Here is a 24,245-nt window from a genome sequence, read left to right as displayed (position 1 = left end):
ACATCCAGTGCTGATGGGCACGTGCCCATTTCAGTCATAGTTGCCAATGTCGTGGTGTTAATATTGCCACATGAATAGCCCGTTGGCTGCGAAGGCCTGTCATTGGGAGCGTTTACTGCACTGTGTGTTAACACACACTTATACAATGGTCAGCATTAAAGTGTGACGTTAGTTCCACCACAGTTCGCCACCTGTCATGTTTTACCAGTCTGCACAGCCTACAATGTCCAACATCTGTAATGAAGGGTGGCCGCCAAACCCCACAATGTCTGGGTGTGGTTTCACCTTGGTTTCACCAAGTGTTGAAGACATGACAAGTCACACAGTTTCCAAAATTCTCATGTTGTGCCTCCAGGCCATCACAATCTGACCTCGGTCAAACTCGGATAGATCGCGCGCCTTCCCCATTCTACACATGGACAGCACTCTCACTTACAGAACATTCACTGTGTGTGTGTGTGTGTGTGTGTGACTAGCAGTCATGCCTCCCAGATAACACTGCTATTGCCTGGATGGGTTTATATCAATAGTAGATCGGTAGTTACAGTTTTCTGGCTGATCAGTGTAGTTGTGCACAAAGTTGCTGCATCAGATTCTGCTGGTTGAGGGATTTCCTATCTAGATTTCTTCACTGTGCCTATAATGCTTGTTCTATTACATTTCAAACTTTCTGCAAGGAATTTGGTTGTGAAAAATTTGTCGCATGTAATATTTTTTTCTGTTGGGGGCAATGTGCCATATAAGATGCATCAGAACATGCTCTGCAAGAGAAGCACCTGTGGGGGCACGGCTCATCTTTGTGTAGGTAAAGAAACCCAATCACCAGATAACTAGAATTTTTATCAGCTGCAAGCCAAAACTTTATTCCAAATTTGTCTGGTTTATTGCTCATATACTGAATGGAAGGGTATCTAGCCTTGCATGGAAACAGTTGCTCATCCACAGTGATATTTTCACTTGGAATGAAACACTGCAAGTAATTGGCAATAGAAGGTTCCCATGAAGGGACAGCAGGTACAAAACGATCTGTCCTTCGTCTTTGTGAATGTATGACCCTTTCGTCAAGTCGCATAAACTGCGATACTTCAATGAATTTTTTTTTTTTGCTCCGTATATGCCTTGTAAATACGTAAGTGATACATTGGCTTCTAATGCACAAGGCCAATGGTCCAGTCAGCATCACGCATTTCTTGACATGCTCTGTTTTCTGTACACTTCATGTTTTGAAGCATACTGTCCTCTATTAGTAACATCCATATACTAGAATATATACCTTTTCTAACATACTTTTTCACATGGCATGTTGGTGTCAGTGGTGCTTTCAAGATGCTCTGTGATGGCCATCATCCAGGAAAGCTGGCGTAGTTGTCGTGTCATAGTCCATGTTGTTCCTTTGTTAGCTGTTTCACCGCTTCAAATGGATTAATTTCATTTCACACCTAGTTTTTCCTTTTCCTCAGCAATGAATGCCTCTAATGCTGTTAGGGGGCATGGACACACTGCTGTCTGGCATACTTCAAAATGTATAGCACAATAACACAGTTACAACACAAACAATTAACCTCCAATTATTATACAGTGAAAAGAACTTAGCAGAGTCCTATAATGCTTTCCGAAATGTGTGTTGAAATACAATGGTGGTGGTGGTGGTGGTGGTGGTGGTGGTGGTGGTGGTGTAAAGGCTATACAAACTTACCTACTATAGGTAAAGCAACATTGATTTGCCTGTCTATGGCCTGTTCCAGCCCAGTAGGTTGCAGTGTTGCTGTCTGGAGAGCTACTGATTCCATTGATGGGAGGGATGTAGTCCACATAATCAGTAGTGTTTACAGTGTCATCCTCACGTAATTCATAGATTTCACAAATATTACAAGGATCTTCAGATTCATCATCTGACATTGATATAATTTTTTTTAATTTTATGTCAGAACTACTACATTTTCGAAACACTATTATGAAGCAACTGAAATGTGGTCAACACCAGCTGTGCCACTTGTGCCCTAAAGCTTCCTTCCTCATTGATAAAAGGTTTGCAGAATACTGTAAACTAATAAGGAAGACAAACAATGATATTTGCAGAAAACTCTGAAAGCTGTTGTTCACACGCCCCTACCTGTCAGAATGGTGGATGGTGGAACATTATACCACTTTACAGAAAGGCTGTAAATACTTAATTCTTTGCAGATGTGTACTTCACAAACATTTATTAAAAGTCATACAAAAAGGAATTGTAGGATAATCCATTTACAAGCAATAAGTGTACTGAAGGAGACAATCTGTCAAAATGACAGCCACAGTCGTAGTTCTTTTAGTGTTAAAATAAGATGTACGTATCAAAGATAGAGCTGATAAATGCTTTGAAGTAGCAGGCATTAAGATAAGATTAGCATTTATAAAAAAAAAAAAAAAAAAAAAAAAAAAAAGTAATCATGTGAGTATCAATCCTTGTGGTAGGATAATATATTAAATGATGTGGACAGTCTCAACTGACAAAATAAGATAATTTTATGTACAGAAATTTATAATCACAAATTTAATTTTTTCCAGCTGTGTAAATCTGTGTGGACTGATTGTGTTTTCTTACCTGCAGATATCAACTGACCCATACCAGCCACCAGAAATTGAACAGATCTACATTAAAGAAGAAAATGTTGTAAGTATTACCAATTATTCCTGCCTTTGTGAGCTAACATTTTACATGGAATTTTTAATTAATTAGTGCTGTTTTTACTTTGTGCCAGTGCTAAAAGAGATATTACACATTCATTGATTGTTAAGTGTATGAGGCTGTAACAAAAAAGACATAGTGTAACGTATCACATTTCATCAGTTGTAAGACAGCGATAGTTTGCACATACAGCTTATACATGGACTATATGATAATGGGACATCTATCTAACATATTGTTGAGCCACTCGAAACACTTCCATACCTGCACTAGCAAAACATTGCACAGTTAGCATGTTGCAACAGTAGCCTCATTACACACAGCAGCCAATACGATTTAGTTCCATCTTGTATGTGTAGGCTGTTGAGCAACAGTGTATATAAGAATTTGTTTTTGAGTAGCTATCACATTAAAAGCAAATAAACAAACACAAAATATTGTAGACATCAGCATAACAGAGCACACACTTTTGATAATGGAACAAAGAAGTACAAAAATAAGCATATGGGATGATCGATATCTTGAAAACAATATCATACATAGTTCACAAAATAAATAACAACAGAGATTGTAACTTCTTGCCCTACATTTTATAATGACAGTGATTCAATAAATAACCAATATTCGTAGATCATCACTTAGGAATTTATGGTACAATTCAATTCAGCTCGCCATCATCACTTTTGTCTGAATCAGCACTAAAACCATCTTCTCCATTTTCATCACCAAGCCACATTATTAGCTGTTCATGGTCACTGATGGTTGTCTGTGCTGCTCAAATAAGGTTTTCAACGTTCTCGACCTTTTTTCCTTCATGAGGCTGCATCCAAGGTCGCAGGAGCTTCACACAACAGCCTTTCCACTGCTGTTATTGTAAAGGGCTTAAGTTATTGTTCCATATGTATGTATTTACATTGCAGCACTTTTAACTCAATGTAGTTGAAATGGCAGTAATGTGGTGCCAGCCTTATTACAATATGAAGCTGCTCCTTAGCGATTTCGTCTCCTACATATGTAGCCGTCGGAGGATTATTTTCTTTAACAAGTGAATATGAAAGAAGTTTTGTCGTGCACATATCTGCAGTAATATTTCACACCTCTAATTACTGCACCATAACTTCTTTGCAATCGTGATATGGAGCGTTGTCCATTGCAGCTGTTCTAGAGACAGGAAACTGTTTTAAAAGGCTCCTGAACCACTCAACAAATTGTGTGGTCCATGTCTTCATGGTAATCACCTGCTTTTTGGACCACAAAACTAAAAGTGCATCAGGAACAAAACCATTTGAAGAGGCTGCATAGACCACAATTAATCTAGCTCCTCTTCCCATCAGCTGATGACCCCTAGTGCTTTGTCCACAAGTTTTTGCAAGAATATGCTTTGAGCCGTAACAGTGTGCACCTTTTCTGGCAGGATTTTGCATCCAGTTGGTGCTTTGTAATGGAAACCTATACTTATCAGTACAATATTTATGACATTTTACCATATCTGAAAAGTTCAATTTGTTGTAATGATACTAGTAACTTTGCTACAGTAAAGTACTCTTTCCTGCTGTAATAATCATAAATATGCCTGCGAATTTCATAAGCCCGGAAGTCGGTGACTGAGTGTAGCTGCTTTCTCTTCTTTCGAGGGGTCACTGAAAATATGTTATCTGATCCAGATAGCTCAGAATCTGTACGTCTAAGATCTGTGCCTTTCAACTTTTGCTATAACACTCCATTACTTAGCACTGTTCTTTACTAGTTCCAAGTTTTTGATGTTCATTCCACTACTTTGTCAGCGGGAATTGATGGCACTGCATGAATGCTTAAAGTATTCTGTCTCCTGCTCATGAAACTAAAGAGTTTTGCATGATAACTGAAGCACCTGGCTGTATAGTGGCACACCTTGACTTACAGAATTGTCACTAGGTGAATGAAGTCGTTTCGTTGACATTTTCCAAGTATCAGAATTTTCTAAATCACAGTGAAACAAAGAACTCAAACAATGCAGGCACGTGTTAGAAACCGCTTGCAACACAGATTGTTTATTTTCACACAAAACAAATATGGTAATGCAGGAGCTTTGATGTCACAGTGGGCAGCGATTACAGTGCTGGGATGTGCAAAGCTTCAGTGGGTTGGGTAGGTATAGTCATCTTCTGCATGATGAATATAATTAGCGAATGGTCCTGTGGGTGCCCAGTGGCAACAGGACTCTCACATTATGTCGTCTCAGTTAAACCCTCCATTTCAAAATTCCCTATTATTAACAAAACATTAAACATGCCTGTTTTGGGGAAAAAAGAAAGAAACAGTTATTTAAAGTTATGGTATGTTGTGCTTAGAGGCATTGTTTGGTTTTTGTTTTATTTCCTTCACCTTTCCTTCCTTTTTTTCTTATCTATTTGAATGTCACAGCCACATTGTAAAGTTTTTGGAAGTCCAGAATACACTTTCTCCTCTTCTTTCTTCATTTCTCAGGCTAGAATCGTTATGATTTTATCACTCAGTTAAACTTGAGCAGTATTTTTATTTATTTAGTTTATATATATTTTTTAATCTATGAAATATTTGTTTATTAAGTTACTCATTTACCATGTTATCCTTTTACATCAAACAAGACAACTGATTTAAAGGTATTTACAGTCACTCTTCATAATTCTCAGATTATAGGCAGGAGCAAGGTGGAGTGTCACTGTGGCTCCAAAGATAATTTAGTTAAATATTGAATTATGATGTGACACTCATATTTTTGTAAGATTGGCATCTGTTCTCATATGCGTGTCACTCCCCTCTTGCAGTCTGATAGTTCCTAAAATAAATTAAACAATAAACAAGTACCCATCCACATGCTAGATAATTTATACATGTTAGAAGTAACACAGTAACTTGCACTCACTCAATTATAGCTGGTGACATCACTATAGAACATAACTTTTTTACCAGCATGAGATACAGCTGCAGCTGTGACTGACTAGCTAGAACAAAGTTGTTCATAACTCTGTGCCACAGCCACACAGTGTATCATTCCTCACAAAGAAACTGTTCCAGCTGCTGAAGCATAATAATGGGCTTGTAATTGTGTTTTCAAGACAGATCTGAGTGGGTGGATGTCTACATTTACATCTGCATCTATACTCAACAAATGACTGTGAAGTGCTTAGCAGAGGATACTTCCTGATGTGCCACGTATTAGGGCTTCATCCAATGTCATTCATGTCTGGAGCATAGGAAGAATGATTAGTTAAATGCCTCTGTGTGAGATGTAAGTAGTCTATTCTTGTTCTTATGATCCATGCAGGGGCAGTACATGTGGGGCTGTAGTATATTCCCAGTTTCCTCACTTAAAGCTGCTTCTTGAAACGGGCATTCACAGTTCTCAGAACAATTGACATCTATCTTCAGGTGTGCGCTAGTTCAGTTTTTTCAGCATCTCTGTGATGCTCTTCCATTGCTCGAACAAGTCTATGACTGTTCATGCTGCTCTTCTTCATATGTATTCAGTAATAGCTGTGTTTGGTACAGGTTCCACATGCTTAAGCAGTCTCTTTGTGTGGGTGTTTCATAAAGAATTTTATGTGTTGACACATTGTGTTTCCTAGTGTTTTGTCAATGAACTAAAGCGTGGTACCTGCTTCACCAACGACTCGACCTCTTTGATCAGTCAGTTTCAAATCCCTACACCCTACAAGCTGTTACACCAAGATATTTGTACTAGTTTACTGATTCCAGTGGTGACTCATTGGTATCATTGACATAAGAAAACTACAGTTTTTCATTTTGTAAAGTGCACAATTTTATATTTCTGAACACTTAATTCAAATTGCTGATTTTGGCACCATTTCGAGAACTGACAGTGTTCTGATTGAAAATGGTGCAGCTTTTTTCAAATAGCACTTCATTATGGAGAACGGCTTCATCTGCCAAAAGTTTGAGGCTAATTTCAATACTGTCTGCAAGGTCATTAATATATAACATGACCAGCAGGAGTTCTAACCCACTTCCATGGAGCAAACCTGTAATTACTTCTGTGTATTTTGATGACATGATGTCCAGTATAATATGCAGTATCCTTCCTATGAACTAGTCCTCAATTTAGCTACAGGTTTTGCTTGGTACCCCACAGAGTATTTTCAATAATAAGTGTAGATATGGTAGTGACTCAAGTGCTTTTCAGAAGTCAAAAAATACCGGCTGCCTTGATCCATGAGTTCTTGGACGTCGTATGAGAAATATTAATTCCTATGCTCATCAAATAAACATTTGAGTACTACAGTCATATAAGAGAGGTGGTCATGTGGGACGGGTATATTCCCAGTGGTAGGGAACTTATAAAATGGGAATATTGCTGGGAATATTTCTTTGGCTCGGGTAGATTCCCAAAAATTGTGGATTTATGAAAATATTTTAGATTTTGAATGTTTTAATACTTATTAACAGTTAAATTACCTTAAAACTAAGTTAACTAAGTAAATTCATACATTTTAATCCAAGATTTATCATTCCATGCATTAATATCCATGAAAATTCCAGGCAAAACATCATTTACCATAAGTCTGGTGGAAAAAAAGATTTAAAATATTCACTAGGCCTACTATTTTTAGGCAAGTTGAAACCCCACATTTCTCTGAATGAAACCTAAACTTACAAAATATTTCTCTTTAGGTGTAATTCTCAGTCAGCCATTATCTGTAGAATTTTTTAATTTTTCCAAACAAATGACTAGAGGTGTTTCAATTTCAGAATTCAAAGACTCCTCTTTTCCTACAATGAATTATGATTAATAAATTTATTTTCTGAAATATCGCTATCACATTCACTTTCAGAATTTACCATGTTATGTGCCAATAATATCACTTGTATTTTCGAGTACGTCATAAATATCGACCATTTTATTCACATAATATTTCCTCGAAATGCCATTTTTAATGACAATGTTTACAAAATGTTTGGTTGATAAAGTTGCTGTCACGTTGCTGTGTGAAACAGTAAATTCAACTGTCAGTTTTGTGGCAAAAGATTTTTTTACTGGGGGTAATAAATTTCTTAGCACTCTCTTACCGAGATTTTCATCCACTGTTATCTTTACAGATAAATTTTTCTTGTGAGCTCTGTACATTTTCTATCTGGTCATTCCATGTCAAGTGGCCTAAGGGTCCCCACCTGACTACCTACAATTTCGATGAAATTTTTACAGGAAGTACATATAGACCTTACATGAAGCACTGCTAAATTACAGCTTCATAAGTAGTATGGTGGGGCCACTAGCCATCTTTTCGTAAAGGCCCGGTTTTTGACATTGCGATTGAAATGAACCAATGATCTAATTTGTTTTACCATTGTTCAGGATCTAAGAGACCTGTCTTGCTGAAACTTTGTGATCCTGTTCAAGTTTTTGGGTACAATAGCTTAGTTGTAGTACAAAAGGTCAAACTATGGTAAATTCATCATAGTGTGCTATCAAAGTGGCTCATAAATCTTGTCGCCCCAAATTTTGGCTATACATTATTGCCTTGTGTCTACTGAAAGAGTAACTTTCTGAAGCTGCAACCAGTCAGCATGTCATAAAGCTCTGCAAGTGGCATCCAGATTGCTCAAATAATAACTGAGTTATTGGACTTCACTTTGTCTGATCAGAAAAAAGTTGTTTTTATTTTGGAGACAGACCAGTCAACAGTGTTTAGTGCAAACAATGGAGTTTGGTAACATGCTTCAACAATCAGTCTGAAGCACACTGTTGTTTAGTGAAGAGTGTTCAGATGTTGTGTGTGCCTTTTTAAATGATGTAACGTGTGTTGTCATTACTGGATAAACACCTTATTTTCGATAAATAAAATTTATTTCAAGGTACTGGGTGACTCTTTAGAAATGTTTATCAAGTTATTTAATTTTTTTCTGTAGTATTCTCAAGGAAGTTCCCATTGTCTATGATTGTTTAATATTTTTCAGTTGGAAATATACATCACTTCTACTCTATCTAATATTGAAACAAACGGCAATTGGAAGCATAAATTTAATTGTAGTGTAATGGATATCAACGAGGTTTCAGTACCATGCGTCATTGACCTTGTAGATAATTCTGCATGTCATCTGAAAACATACACACACCAACAAGGCTTCAGTCCAATCAAAGAATTTTCAGTAGGGCAACAGGAATTAATAAACCAAAGAAGTGAGATATGTCTTACTGAAAATGCATGACTTTGTACAGAGATCTTGTTGTTATCCTTTTGGTGCAAAGAACCATTCTGTAAAAAAAGGTTACAGCTTGTCAATGTGGAAACAGCAAAACAGTTGCAAACTGTGACTAAAAGCAATGTAAAACCTGGTCAGAAGATCTGTCCAACTTGCAGAAAACAGTTTTTAGCAAAGAAAGCAGAAAAATCACAGTCAACTTCAAACCAGTCAGAAGATGAAACATATCCAGAAGTTTCAATTGATTCAAGTCTAACTGCTTTTGGGGTTTCCCCTCTAAAATTTCAGAGAGTATCAAAAAGGGATTGAAAGTTTACGCAAAATGAAAAATATGTGAAGCTCAAGAGGCAATTGCGAATATTTATTTATTTTATTTATTTGTGACATTGCTGCTGCTGGAGGATTCGCCCCAAAAGATCTTCAAGGACCTGGTACAAGCAAAACATGTCCTGATTGTGAAGGTTATAAGCAGCTGATTAAAGAATTGGAAGAGAAGTTGCAATTGTCAAGGCAGCCTGAAAAATTGCAAATACTGACATTAGTACCACAAAGCTGTACTATACAATGCAAGAATTTGGTGTTTCAGAGAGGATGGTAAAAGCAGCTAGGAAGTTACAGGCAGAAAATGGTGTATTAGCTCTTTTAAAGAAAAAGTGTGGCAAGTGTGGCATTTTTTCAGAATGATGAATTTGTCCAGGTAAAAAGGACTGTGTATCAATTATAGAATAGAAGGAAAGTAAGCTTGCGAATTGAGGCCAAAATGGTGCATCACTGTGGGTGCTGCAGGAACCCACTCAGTCTGTGTTTGCACTTTACACCAAAATGTGAAACTGATGCTTGCAAGCACTCCAATTAAAGGTTATTATAAGAATCTGATTGCTAAAACAGTGTGTGATTTGGAATCCAAAGACTGCATGCTTCATCGCTGTGAAATCTGTCTGGGAAAAGAACTACTGGAACAGTTTTTAGAAAGTAGTTTTGAAGACAGTGATCCAGACGATACCATTGAGTTCAAACAGTGGGAGCACACTGATAGCGATACATTAGAAACCAAGCAGATGACCACAGAGAGTTTTATTGAAGATCTGATTTCAAAAATTGACAAACTTTCCACTCATCATTATGTTGTAAAGCACCAGAGCAAGCACCTAAAATGCATAAAATAAAGCTGGAAGCCAACTGAACTTATCATATTAATGGACTTTGCTGAAAATTATTCCTTCATTGTCCAGGATGCAACTCAAGGTTTTCACTGGAATGACAGCCAAGCAACTTTGCACCCATTTGTTGTGTACTTGAGAAATAACTTGGACATCAGCAGCATCAGCTACCGTATAATAAGCGACAACCTGAAACATGATGCAATCGCTGTACATAATTTTATAATGAAATTAAAGAAGATCTAAAGTGTCTCCTTGGAAAAATGACACACATTTACTACTTCAGTGATGGATCAGCAGCGCAGAACAAAAACTTCAAAATTTTTCTGAATCTCTGCCACCATCAAAATGACTTTGGAATCTCAGCACAATGGAACTTTTTTGCTACAAGCCATGGAAAATCTCCATGTGATGGAATTGGAGGAACTGTAAAGTGCCTGGCGGAAAGAGCAAGCCTTCAAAGACCACTGAGGAACAGATTTTGACACCAACTGATTTGTTTAAATACTGTACAAAGAATATCAAAGGAATCCAATTCATTTTTGTTTCAAAAGAAGAAATTAAAACATTAAAAACTGAGCAGGAAGCAAGGTGCAAAAAATGGCTGCACAGTATCAGGAACAAGAGAGAATCACCATTTTGTGCCATTAAAGGAAAAGCAAGTTTTTGTTAGAAGAGTATCCCATGATACAATTTTTTTTGCAGCAAATGTTGAGCAAAGTCAACCAACAGTTTCATTCAGAAATATTACAGCCATACAACCGGGCCAATACATTGCCTGTATATACACTCCTGGAAATGGAAAAAAGAACACATTGACACCGGTGTGTCAGACCCACCATACTTGCTCCGGACACTGCGAGAGGGCTGTACAAGCAATGATCACACGCACGGCACAGCGGACACACCAGGAACCGCGGTGTTGGCCGTCGAATGGCGCTAGCTGCGCAGCATTTGTGCACCGCCGCCGTCAGTGTCAGCCAGTTTGCCGTGGCATACGGAGCTCCATCGCAGTCTTTAACACTGGTAGCATGCCGCGACAGCGTGGACGTGAACCGAATGTGCAGTTGACGGACTTTGAGCGAGGGCGTATAGTGGGCATGCGGGAGGCCGGGTGGACGTACCGCCGAATTGCTCAACACGTGGGGCGTGAGGTCTCCACAGTACATCGATGTTGTCGCCAGTGGTCGGCGGAAGGTGCACGTGCCCGTCGACCTGGGACCGGACCGCAGCGACGCACGGATGCACACCAAGACCGTAGGATCCTACGCAGTGCCATAGGGGACCGCACCGCCACTTCCCAGCAAATTAAGGACACTGTTGCTCCTGGGGTATCGGCGAGGACTATTCGCAACCGTCTCCATGAAGCTGGGCTACGGTCCCGCACACCGTTAGGCCGTCTTCCGCTCACGCCCCAACATCGTGCAGCCCACCTCCAGTGGTGTCGCGACAGGCGTGAATGGAGGGACGAATGGAGACGTGTCGTCTTCAGCGATGAGAGTCGCTTCTGCCTTGGTGCCAATGATGGTCGTATGCGTGTTTGGCGCCGTGCAGGTGAGCGCCACAATCAGGACTGCATACGACCGAGGCACACAGGGCCAACACCCGGCATCATGGTGTGGGGAGCGATCTCCTACACTGGCCGTACACCACTGGTGATCGTCAAGGGGACACTGAATAGTGCACGGTACATCCAAACCGTCATCGAACCCATCGTTCTACCATTCCTAGACCGGCAAGGGAACTTGCTGTTCCAACAGGACAATGCACGTCCGCATGTATCCCGTGCCACCCAACGTGCTCTAGAAGGTGTAAGTCAACTACCCTGGCCAGCAAGATCTCTGGATCTGTCCCCCATTGAGCATGTTTGGGACTGGATGAAGCATCGTCTCACGCGGTCTGCACGTCCAGCACGAACGCTGGTCCAACTGAGGCGCCAGGTGGAAATGGCATGGCAAGCCGTTCCACAGGACTACATCCAGCATCTCTACGATCGTCTCCATGGGAGATAACAGCCTGCATTGCTGCGAAAGGTGGATATACACTGTACTAGTGCCGACATTGTGCGTGCTCTGTTGCCTGTGTCTATGTGCCTGTGGTTCTGTCAGTGTGATCATGTGATGTATCTGACCCCAGGAATGTGTCAATAAAGTTTCCCCTTCCTGGCACAATGAATTCACGGCGTTATTATTTCAATTTCCAGGAGTGTTTGATGGAAAATGGTGGATTGGTAATGTGTCTGAAGTTTCAGAAGAAGAAAATGATGTTTTAGTCAGTTTCATGCACCTCAATGGACCTGCACATTCATTATATTGGCCAACTAGGCAGGATGCTTATTGTATTCCAAACCAACACATTATTTCTGTCATTCCAGCTCCATCAGTAACAAGTATGGGCCAACATTATAGCTTATTAGAATCAACTGTAATTGCTGTTAGTAACAAATTTCAGCAAATGAATTAATAAGAACGGAAATATTTGGCTTGGGAACCATTAAGAGTATGACTGGTAAATGTATTTTTTAATGTATTATAAATGTAAGTTTAGTTGGTATGACAAGATTTATTGGGCCACTTTGATAGCACACTATGATGAATTTACCGTAGTTTGACGTTTTGTACTATAACTAAGCTATTGTACCAAAAAAGTTGAACAGGATCACAAAGTTTCAGCATGACAGGTCTCTTAGATCCTGAAAAAATGGTGAAACAAAGTCGATCATTTATTCATTTCAGTCGCAATGTCGAAAAACGAGCCTTTATGAAAAGCTGGCTAGTGGCCCCACCATACTACTTATGAATCTGTAATTTGGCAATGCTTCATGTAAGGTCTATATGTACTTCCTGTAAAAATTTCATCAAAATTGGAGAAGGCTGAGTGGGGAGCTTGTTTAAATTTAGGCCGCTTGACGTGGAATGACCCTATGTGGTTCTTCCTGGCAACATTATTTCAGTGTTAAAATTATACACACTCCTAGAAGATGCTTACTAAGTATTTCAGATAAAGACCCAAGGTCTGAAAAAAATAGTTCAGACGGTATGAAGTTGTGATTGATGGTTATATGCAATGCATGAAGAATACATTATGGAGAGTATGGGTGGAGTCACAATGAAAGCCCCCTCATAAAAATCATATGACGACAATGGACCAAATGAGTTTCAATTAAGATTTCGCTTCTGTCAGTGCATGATGGCTGTTCAGAAAATAAGTTATAAAAACGAAAGTAGCACATTAAGAAGTTTTTTAATTATGTACAACTTGGATCTACATCTGTCAGCTGTTTTTGTACATAACTACCTTCTTCATTAAGGCAGTTGTTGAACCGAGGAATGAATTTTTCGGTGCCCTAGTTGTAGAATTTTGCCACCTTTGACCAAGGCTTTCTTTGATATACTCCTTTAACTTGTGATCTTGAAACTGATGGGAGAATAGCCATTTTTTGGTTGTCAGGATCAGGTATGAATCATAGTATGGCAAATCAGAGCTGTTCAGAGGATGATCAAACCATTCCCAGTTGAAACTGTTAAGCAAGATTTGTGTGCATAAGGCAGCATGTGGAGTAGCTTTACTGTGCGCAAAAACAATGCCAGAATGCAAATTCCCATGCCTTTCGTTCTCGATGGCTCTACTGAGCTTGTTTATGGTTTCACAGTGAATTTCAGAGTTTAATGTAGTGCTTCTTTCCATAAAAACAACAAGGATCCCTTTCTGCCCCAAAAAGCATTTGTCATTAGTTGTTGTGCAGAAAAGGTTTGACAGCACTTTAAAGGCTTACATGGCCAGCCAGTGTGACCTCACTCCATTGATAGGGTTTTTTTTTCCCTCCATATTGATGTATGCTACTCGTGTCATAACTTGTCACAGTTTAATTGAGGAATTCATCTCGTCCTGGATCGTACCACATAATAAACATTACTGCGGCTCCGAAACTCTTTGTTTTGAGCAGATCAGTTGGAAGCTATGGGACCTATCTTCCACAAAACCTGCATTAACTAAGCTTATCAGTCACAAGTTTGTACAAAACTGTCCGTGATTTCAGAGGGAAAGTGATTGATAATTTTGTAATTGTGAACAAAAAACTTTCTCTGATTCTGTCCTTAACATTTGCAACAAGTTCATTTGTAACGACAGATGATCTTCCATTCCTTTTTTCATAATGAACATTCATCCAACATTCCCAAAATAAACTGCACCTTTTCTTTCAGCACTGTCAGTCATGGTGTTTTCTCTGTATATTGCACAAAGTTCTATGAATGTCTACATCTTTAACATTTTTCATACAAAGAAAGTGGATTACAGCACGGAATCAACAGGCAGCAGGAACTTGCAGCATTTTGATTTACAGTTACAGTGCAAACAGCAGTAACTCTTCCACAGAACTGCTGGACTTGTACTAAACCAGGTGACTCAGCTGTGTTAAAACAACTCACTTACCTCAACTCCTCCGCTCTCCAGCAGGGATACGACTTCCTCAAATCCTGCCCTGAAATGAGATCCATCCTTCATGAAATCCTCCCCACTCCACCTAGAGTGTCTTTCCGCCGTCCACCTAACCTTTGTAACCTCTTAGTTCATCCCTATGAAATCCCCAAACCACCTTCCCTACCCTCTGGCTCCTGCCCTTGTTACCACCCCCGGTGTAAAACCTGTCCCATGCACCTTCCTACCACCACCTACTCCAGTCCTGTAACCCGGAAGGTGTACACGATCAAAGGCAGAGCCACGTGTGAAAGCACCCACGTGATTTACCAACTGACCTGCCTACACTGTGAAGCCTTCTATGTGGGAATGACCAGCAACAAACTGTCCATTTGCATGAATGGACACAGGCAGACAGTGTTTGTTGGTAATGAGGATCACCCTGTGGCTAAACATGCCTTGGTGCGCGGCCAGCACATCTTGGCACAGTGTCACACCGTCCGGGTTATCTGGATACTTCCCACTAACACCAACCTGTCAGAACTCTGGAGATGGGAACTTGCCCTCCAGCATATCCTCTCTTCTCGCTATCCGCCAGGCCTCAATCTCCGCTAATTTCTAATTTCAATTTGCCGCCGCTCATACCTCACCTGTCTTTCAACATCATCTTTGCCTCTGTACTTCTGCCCCGACTGACATCTCTGCCCAAACTCTTTGCCTTTACAAATGTCTGCTTGTGTCTGTGTATATGCGGATGGATATGTGTGTGTGTGCGCGAGTGTATACCTGTCCTTTTTTCCCCCTAAGGTAAGTCTTTCCGCTCCCGGGATTGGAATGACTCCTTACCCTCTCCCTTAAAACCCAAATCCTTTCATCTTTCCCTCTCCTTCCCTCTTTCCTGACGAGGCAACCGTTGGTTGCGAAAGCTAGAATTTTGTGTGTTTGTTTGTGTGTCTATCGACCTGCCAGCGCTTTTGTTTGGTAAGTCTGATCATCTTTCTTTTTAGATATAAGTATTAACATATGATGATTAGTTTCTTAACCTCAAAATACTCAGTTTACAATGCTCTACTGTGTGTGCAATATTGATACCAAATGTCATATATCCACTGCAGAAGCCACTCGTTCCTTCATCTGATCAAAATCTAATTCACCCATCTTGTATAAAATTAGTGACTGCCTTTTCTGTTTGTAACCAATGAATGGAATTATAGAATGAAACAGTTATAATGAATTCTCGTTTTGAATGAATTCATGGTTTTTGAGGAAGCTTTTGACTGTTTCATTGCAAAAAAAACATTCACAGCAGTCCTAGAAAATGTTTTTCAGACACCGAAATTGGGAAAGTGAAAAGAGAATATATGTTAATGGAACATACCGCTTTGTTTTTCAAACAATATTGTTTTATTTGCTTATAGTGCAGATAATTTCATCAACAATGAAAGAATTTAATATAAAAAAATGTGAAGTGGGCCTAGAAATCAGTTATAAGAGACTGTTGCTAATGAACAATGAAGTAATAAAACTGGTTGATGAGCTTTTGTATTTAGGGCAGTTTAAGGTGACAGCTGGGTGGACAGTAAGGGAAATGGATAGAGTAATAATGATATCTAGTGTTTTTGGTAAACTAAACAGTGTTTCTAAAACTGAGTTTCCAGAGTGTGTAAAAAGGGAAGTTCACTTCCAGTGTGTGCTACATTTTGACTGATAGTGAGATGTGGATTTCAAAGTGAAAACCATTCATAAACTGAGGTCTCTTTGAAGGCAGTTGAGAAATACATGATGAGAATTGTTAGAAGAGACTTGAAAACAAACATATTGATCAGATAGCAGACTGGAGTGGAAAACACAAATATGATGGTAAAAAATACACACATGAAATGGTGATGAGTGAGACAGTTGCATGGATGGTAGGAGGCAGAGCAGGGAAGTTCGTTGTAGAGTTCCAAGAGATAAGGAAAGGATGTATTATTGAAAGGTGGCTTGATGACATTAGAAAACATATGGGAGCCACATGAAAAATGAAGAGCATAAACTAAGGGAAAGTTTAGAGCAGGCCTTTCTCCAGCACTTGATACTGAATTGCTGCTGCTGATCGTAGTTTATCTTTGCCGAATCAGGTTTCAGTAATAACTTGGGCTTTCAGTGACTTCCTCGGTCTGTGATAATCTTAATTGACGCAAAGGTATTATTTTATAGTTAACAAAAAATGAAATTACATTATGATGAAATCTTGTAAAAGCTGTGGACTGTAGATGGGGTACTGGGATTATGCTGATGTCTGTGACAGGTAGTAGCTAATAGTGCCTCTGATCCCATTAAAAATAATTTGGTTTATTTCTCTGAAGCAGTTGTAGTTCAAGAAACCTTCAGTAATTAAAGAGACGAATTGATGTAGAAATGAAACTGTTTATAATGGGAGTTCTGTATTTACATGACTGTAGATTGGCATCACTGGGATTAGCTGAAAACAGTTGATGGATAAAAATTGTCCTGTTTGTAAGCTCTGTATTACATTTAATGATAGTGTGTCTGCTTGAAGTTTTACATTAATTGAACAACATTCAGTTACTATTATTATTGTTACTACTATCATCATCATCTTCATCATCTCCTCTCCCCCCCCCCCTCCCTCCCCATTCCAGAGGTGAAGAACCTAGCTAAAATGTGTTCTTGAATGGTTTTATAGTATGGTGGAAGTTGTATGAACCACAGAAATTTTTATTAATGGGTAAAGCAAAAACTGGTTGAACCTCAATGAGCTACATCCAGGCTGGGCAGTTGAAGTGTCAACTCCTTTGCTTCAAACCCACATTGACGACACTGTTCATGAATGCTTATGTATCAACAGTTGGTAGTCTTAACACAACACTTCAGGTGCTCTTCATCATGAGCTCGAGATAAAACTTGTAACCGATATTCTTGTGAAAGCCACCAGGGGCTCCTATAAGCTCCAAACTGATAGGAAATATTTTCATTGTAGTTGTGTTTACTTTACCATTTTTGGAAAAAATACTAAGATTAGAAATTATTCTTTTGCAGAAACACTTAAAAATTATTTGCTGCATGTATGTACACTGACTTAGCAAATGTCATGGGACATGCACCTAATATCACGTGGGTCCGCCTCTGGTCCTGCAGGCTGCAGTGACATGCCATGGAAGTGAGTCTACAAGTCCCTGGTACTCCTCTGGATGCAGCTGACACCAAATCATTTGCAGAGTGGCAGCAAATTCTGGTCTGTTCATGGGTGCAGGATCCATAACACAGAACCTGCATTCCTTGACTTCCCAGATACGAGTTCAAATCTGGACTCTGGGGTGGCCATCTCAGTCTTTGAATTGCCCTGCATGTTTGTGAAAGCATTCCCAGGTGATGTGGTAGGACTATCAGGGTGTTGAAAGGCCAAAAATGGGTGGGGATGGTCCCCAAGCAGATCAACATTCCATGGACCATTCAAAGTTCGTTCAGGAAAACTAGAGGGCCCACTCCATACCAGGAAAATGCATCCCAAACCATAGCAGACACCATCGCCTTGGAGCATGTATTTTTGGCATGTGGGGTCCATGAAGTCCATCCCTGCTGACTGTCGACAAATGCAAGCTGTAGTGCCCGATGACGTCAGGTTAACAGTGGCACTTGTGTGCGACGCTGGCTGCCACGCCCCATGGAACCCATGTTCCTGTGGATTTTCCACTGGAAGATGCGTCATCCTGTGTTGAATTGAACCATGATTTGTTGCACTGTTGCCCTCCTGTTTCTATTGACAATCTGCCTCGTACATCGCCAGTCACGGTCATTGAGAATGGTTGGACAACTGGTAGTTCATCTGTTGTGAACTGTGACACCCTCATTCAACCATTCACGATTTACTGTCATCACAATATAATGTGTGAAGCCAAATGCGTGCACCACTGTGGAAACTGAAATTCCCATCTGATGGGCTCCGACAACCATACCCCATTTTAACAGTGTCAGCTCCTGATGACATTGCATGTTACTCTTTCACAGGCACTTCTCAGAAGGTCTCGTATTGAACTGTATCTGGCACAGGGGGTGTATGGTGCACATGGAATACACCTGTTCCATCTGTGTCCCACTATCCTATGATGTTTGCTAAGTCCGTGTATATAATGTGTTATGGATGAAGCTAAATGAATATAACCCACATTAACTTTTGCAGAAATTGGAAACTCCTGAAGATAATGATGCACATGACCCACTAAAGGTGGAGGAAGATGTAAGTGATGCCTTGTTTTATAGTAGTCTAGATTTAATACCTATAATTAGTAATGTACAAGGAGTAATCATAAAGTTTTATTTATTATTTTGAAAAAAAATATAGTTACATAATTTTTTTTCTTATTTGTTTTGCAGTTGTATGTTTGCAACCATGGTACATATTCTAAACCTTCTGCCACAGTTCCAGCTAGATGAACTAAAACAAAATCTGTTGAAGTGGAGAAGGGGTGTGTCATTCTGTTTTAATTCCCATAGCTGTGGATTACAGTACTAAGCATGGGGTTTGAATGTGTACCAGCACTGCAAACGTGTACCTGTAAACAAAGAAAGTAGTTAAGTAATTTTATTTTTAGAGGGTATAATTAAAACTTCATGACAACACCCTCCTAAGTAGATCAGTACTAGTCATATTCAGTAGTTTGTGTGCTATGCAGAAGTAGCCTACAGTGGCTGTGTTCTGCTTGTTAATCTGTAGCTTGAATCATTCCACATCCCTGTAGGCTCTCCTTCATGATGTGATAAATGGAAAGTGATGTGTTACTGGTTACAAAATGCTTTGCTTTTTCTCTGTTTCAAATCAACGTCCACCTAGGAATCAGAAACACACAAATTCTGCATCTGCATACAAGATTCACAAACCATCCTACACCGCACAGTGAAGAGTAGCTTTTACTGCTGCTAGTCATTAAATTTCCTGTTCCAACCAAAAATGGAGTGAGGGAAAAATGACTATCTATACGCGTCCTATGAGCCCTGATTTCTCTTGTCTTTGCAGTCCTTACGCAAATTGTATGTTGGGCACAGTAGCACCATTCTGCAGTTGGCCACTAATAGTATGTTGTGGAAAGAATGTCATCTCTCCACTGAGGATTCCAATTTGTGTTCCTGAACATTTCCATAATATGTGTTGATAGAACCTACCATTAACAAACCTAGCAACACACCTCTGAATTACTTTGATATCTTACTTCAGTGGAAGTGTAGCACTGTATCACTACTCTTTAATCCAACATGGTAGGTATCCCAAACTGCCTTCCCTACAACCAAACTTATGTGCTCATTCCATTTCACATCACTTTGCAACTTTACATGTAGATATTTAAATGACGTGGCTGTGGTAAGCAGCCTACCACTAACTCTGTATTCAAATATTACATGATTGTTATTCCTTGCCTTCTTCATTAAGCTTCATTTTCCCACATTTGGAGCAACCTACCATTCATCACACCAAATAGAAATTATGTCCAAGTAATGCTGTGTCTTCCTGCAGTCACTCATTGGCAACACTTCCCCTTACACTACAGCATCAGCAAAAAGCCTTGGATGCTGTTCATTGTAACTGTCAGATCATTTATGTTTAAATAAAAGTATTCCATCTTTTGTCACAAGGTAGTGTGGACCAAAACAAGGTTATAAAGTCCAGTAAACAGGAGCTTTAAAATGCATACCCCAAGAGCTATGAGTACTTGTTCATTTTTGCTGCTGTGAAACATCTCTTCTACTAAACAAGTGCTCAGAACTCTGCCAGTAAGCATTTTAAAGCCCATGTTTACTGGACATTTTTATCATATTTTGGTCCATAGTACCACCTCTCAAGATATGGCATACTTTTTTAACATCCTTTATAGGAAACTACTGGTCCTGTCACATTTACTGGGGCACTCCTATCTTTCAAAACAATATACCAGATCCAATTGCTTAAATCTCCAAGCCACTTGTGTGAAATTGAATGAATTGCCCTTGAAGGGGCAGGGGAGGGAAAGGAGGGGGGGGGGGGGGGATTGAACTACATCGTCTTTCTAATTACCACAGATTTATCCAACTTTATGAAGCAGTCCAAATAGTGGAATTTATCACAGGCTCAACATCTGAGCTTAGCCTGTGGAATTGTGCTCATGTTTTGTTGCCTCCCTAATTTACAGTTAATTGTATCACAGCATCTGTGGCATTTCCATCTTCCTTTTCTGGTTATCTACATCCTCCAGGTGGTGGGATACATTCTACTGTACTTGTGTAGGAGTGTCAAGAGCATTGAAACATTGAAGCAAATTAAAACTGTGTGCTGGCCTTGGACCCTAAATCAGAACCTGCCCTTCAGTGGTTAAATGATTCAGGCTCAATATTCAACCTGTTGTCACAGCTTCACATCTGCCAGTACCTTTTTTCGTACGTTTCAAAACTTTACAGATGATGACCTGCATCCCTTGTTGGTGTACCAGCCCTGGAAGAAATGATATTGCAGATAAATGGCTTAGGCAGAGCCCAGGTCACTTTCTCACAATAAATCTTTCATTCTGCATCACAGTGTGAGCTGCAGGGTAGAAGTCCTGGCAGAAGAGTAGCAGTACCCAGATAGCTCATTTAGGAAGCGCACAGTCTGTGAAAGGTGAGTTTCTGGGTTCGAATCCTGGTTTCAAAATAGCACAGGTGGCACAACAGAGTGAAGGATTCATATTGGGTAAAGATCACTGATACTGACAACTATTAGCTGTTCGACACTGTTTTATTTCAACTTGGTACTGGACGTCTTTTTATTCCCAAGTTTGTTGCAAATATGTATTCTGTTTAGTAAGCTTGCTCCAATCAGTATTTATATGCCCACTTTTTGGTGTCATTTTTATTTACATATTGTGGAAGTAGTGTAACTTGATGTTTGTTATACTCCGTTGTATGCAGAGGCAAAGGTCAATGTGTTTTGAAAAAATAAATCATGTCATGAAGTATAGATTTTTACATGGCTTAAACAGTTGGAAGGTAACATCAATGGTGCCAGCAACAGTAACTTAGAAGTAGATACAAAGGGCAGGAGGAGAAAGAAATTTTTTGTGAACATACTTGGAAAATTTAGCTATACATTGAGCCTACTCAATGTAGCCTCCATCAGCTGTGACACATCTGGCCCAACATTCTTTCCATAAGGTCTTTCTCACTACCAAATGTTTTACCACGCAGGTGGGCCTTCAGACGACCAAAGAGGTAAAAATCAGACACAGCCAAGTGCGGATTGTAGAGAGGATGAAGAACTATTTTCCAACCCATTTTCCTGATTTTCTCCTGCTTCATAAAGGCTGTATGGGGTTTGGCATTGTCATGGTGTAGTCTGATAATCTGACCCTGAAGCTGTGGTCTGTGTGTCTTGATGGTACGTTGCAGCTTGTCCAGTGACAAACAGTAACCGTCCCCATTAATTGTGAAGCCAGGTTCGAAAAAGTCGATGAAAATGACACCACACTGACCCCAGAAGGAGGTGGTCATCACCTTTCAGCGTGCTGTTCATGAAAGTATTAGATTCTTCTTATGAGAGGAACCCGGATGACACCACTCCATGGATTGGGTTTTGCTCTCAAGTTCAGACAAAAACAACCATGTTTCATCATGGGTAATGACGTCATCAAAAAACTGTTTCCACTCTTCAGTAAAGGTCTTCATGAGACCCTCGCACACGTTCTTCCTCTCCCCCATGCGGGCCCGGGAATTAGATTAGGCCCAAGGTATTCCTGCTTATCGTAAGAGGCGACTAAAAGGAGTCTCACATGTTTTGGCCTTTATGTGGTGGTCCCCTGTCAGGTTTGACCTCCATCTTTCCAAATTTTCCTGAAGAGTGAGCCAATTGGGGAAGGGCACCTTACATGGTGCATTGTGTCCATCATGCTTTGAGACCTTCAGCTCACTTTCTTGTCATTGTATTGCAGTCCCGCTCATTCTCCATCTCTTGGGTCAGGACACCTTTGTGGTTGTGTGTTTTCCACCATGTACTATCCAGTGTTGCTTTCTGTGCTGACAATGACCATGGACTTCTTAGCACCTCATATCCAGCATGGTAGCCAGTCCACTGTGGTGGAACCGCAATTATGCTGTTGGCTGACAACACAGGGATCACTCTGCTGATGCCTTTGCCGTTACATCCCCATTTATGCCACAGAGTAGGTGTCCATCCCCCTGGGGCATTGGGACTCCCAGCAATGGCCATCCTGCCAGGTGGCCCGTGCTGAGGCTAGGTGGCACCCATAGGGAGGGCCCCCGGTTGGAGTGGGTGGCATTAGAGTGGATGACACGCCATGAAGCGTTGTACGTCATCTCTTGCTGGTGGTCCACCACCAGCAGTCTCTAAGCGGGCAAAGTCTAACTTCAGTGCTAAGAAATATGACCCCAAATCGTTCCCTTCCCTGGCCACACCATGGGAGGAATGCCAGGCTAAGGATGGCAGTGAAGCTTATTCGCCCCAGTACAAGAGTTGATGGCAAATCTTTCATGTCCATGAAGCCTCAGTTTTTTGTGGAGCATTTCGAGGACAAGTTTGGGGAGGTGGAGGGCTTGTCCAATATGCCCTCTGGGTCAGTCTTGATAAAAACAGCTTCTCTGCCCAGTCATGAGCATTACTCGCTTGTAACAAGTTAGAGGATGTGTCTGTTACCATCACGCCCCATAAGAGCTTAAATATGGTCCAGGGTATTATATTCCACAGGAACCTTCTTTTCCTGTCTGATGACGATCTGCATGCCAATTTAGGGTGGCGAGGTGTTCATTTCATACGGTGCATCCATCGGGGCCGAGGGATAATCGGGTTGCCAACGGTGCCTTCATCTTGGCCTTCGAGGGTAACACATTACTCGAGGTCAAGTTGATGGTCTACCGCTGTGACGTCAAGCCATATATCCTTCCACTGCCTCGATGCAGTGCTTTAAGTGCTGGAAGTTTGGCCATATGTCTTCCCGCTGTACTTCCAGCATCACATGTTGAGATTGTGTACGTCCATCACATTCCAATACTCCATGTGCCCCGCCTCCCATTTGTGCCAACTGGGGAGAGCATCATTCACCTTGCTCAGCAGCCTGCCGGATTTTACTGAAAAAGAGGAAAATCATGGAATATAAGATGCTGGACCGACTGACCTACACCAAGGATAAGAGTAAATTTGAGAACCTACATCCTTTGGGTATGAAGCGTAAGTCTTCTTCGGCTCCTCTTGCTTGGAACGGGTTCCTTGGGTCACTCCCTTTCCAGGTTTCTGCTAGTGAGAAAGATGACGCCCGCTAGTAGCTGAAGATCCCAAAAGCAGCTGACCGTAGGGCTTCATGCTCATCCTCAGTCCCAGAGACTGAATCAATGAAGTCCTCCCAGCCAGAAAACCCAAGGAACAGCAAGAGAAATCCAAAAAGGAGGTCCCCAAGACCAAGAGAATTGCGGTGGCACCCACACCACCGCTACCTACAAGCTCTGCGTCTGCAGATGAGGTGGAGATTCTGGCATCCACTGAGGACCTATATCTCGCTGGACCCTCAGACACAATGGATATAGACTGCTCAGGCAAAAAGTTGGTGGCAGTAGGTGACCCTTAAGCGTAGACTGCCACATTGAATGTTACATGCCTTCCCTGTCTCACGATGACATCATCCTCCAGTGGAATTGCGGCATTTTTTTCCACCGCCTGGCTGAGCTACGGCAACTGTTAAGCTTACCTGCTTTTTGCATTGCCCTCCAGGAAACCTGGTTCCTGACAATGCGGACCCCTGACTTCTGCGGCTATAAGGAATACTACAGGAACCATAGCGACTATAATCGAGTGTCAGGTGGAG

The 24,245-nt window shown here is 40.7% G+C and overlaps 1 protein-coding gene across 5 annotated transcripts in view; it reads left to right on the top strand.

Annotated features, from left to right (window-relative positions):
• Window positions 1-24,245, top strand: part of LOC126106652 (uncharacterized) — a 123,931-nt gene that overhangs the window by 47,697 nt on the left and 51,989 nt on the right. For 3 of the 5 annotated variants that reach the window (XM_049913014.1, XM_049913013.1, XM_049913011.1), the window contains exons 3-4: window positions 2,591-2,653; window positions 18,611-18,667. In XM_049913014.1, coding sequence (XP_049768971.1) covers window positions 2,591-2,653; window positions 18,611-18,667 — 120 coding nt within the window. The remainder of the gene's footprint in view (window positions 1-2,590; window positions 2,654-18,610; window positions 18,668-24,245) is intronic. The other 2 variants (XM_049913015.1, XM_049913012.1) reach the window with 1 other exon arrangement.

The sequence above is a fragment of the Schistocerca cancellata genome, chromosome 10, assembly GCF_023864275.1.
Source record: "Schistocerca cancellata isolate TAMUIC-IGC-003103 chromosome 10, iqSchCanc2.1, whole genome shotgun sequence".
Taxonomy (NCBI): domain Eukaryota; kingdom Metazoa; phylum Arthropoda; class Insecta; order Orthoptera; family Acrididae; genus Schistocerca; species Schistocerca cancellata.
Note: the sequence above shows the minus strand (reverse complement) of the source record. Positions and strands in the feature narration are given on the sequence as shown.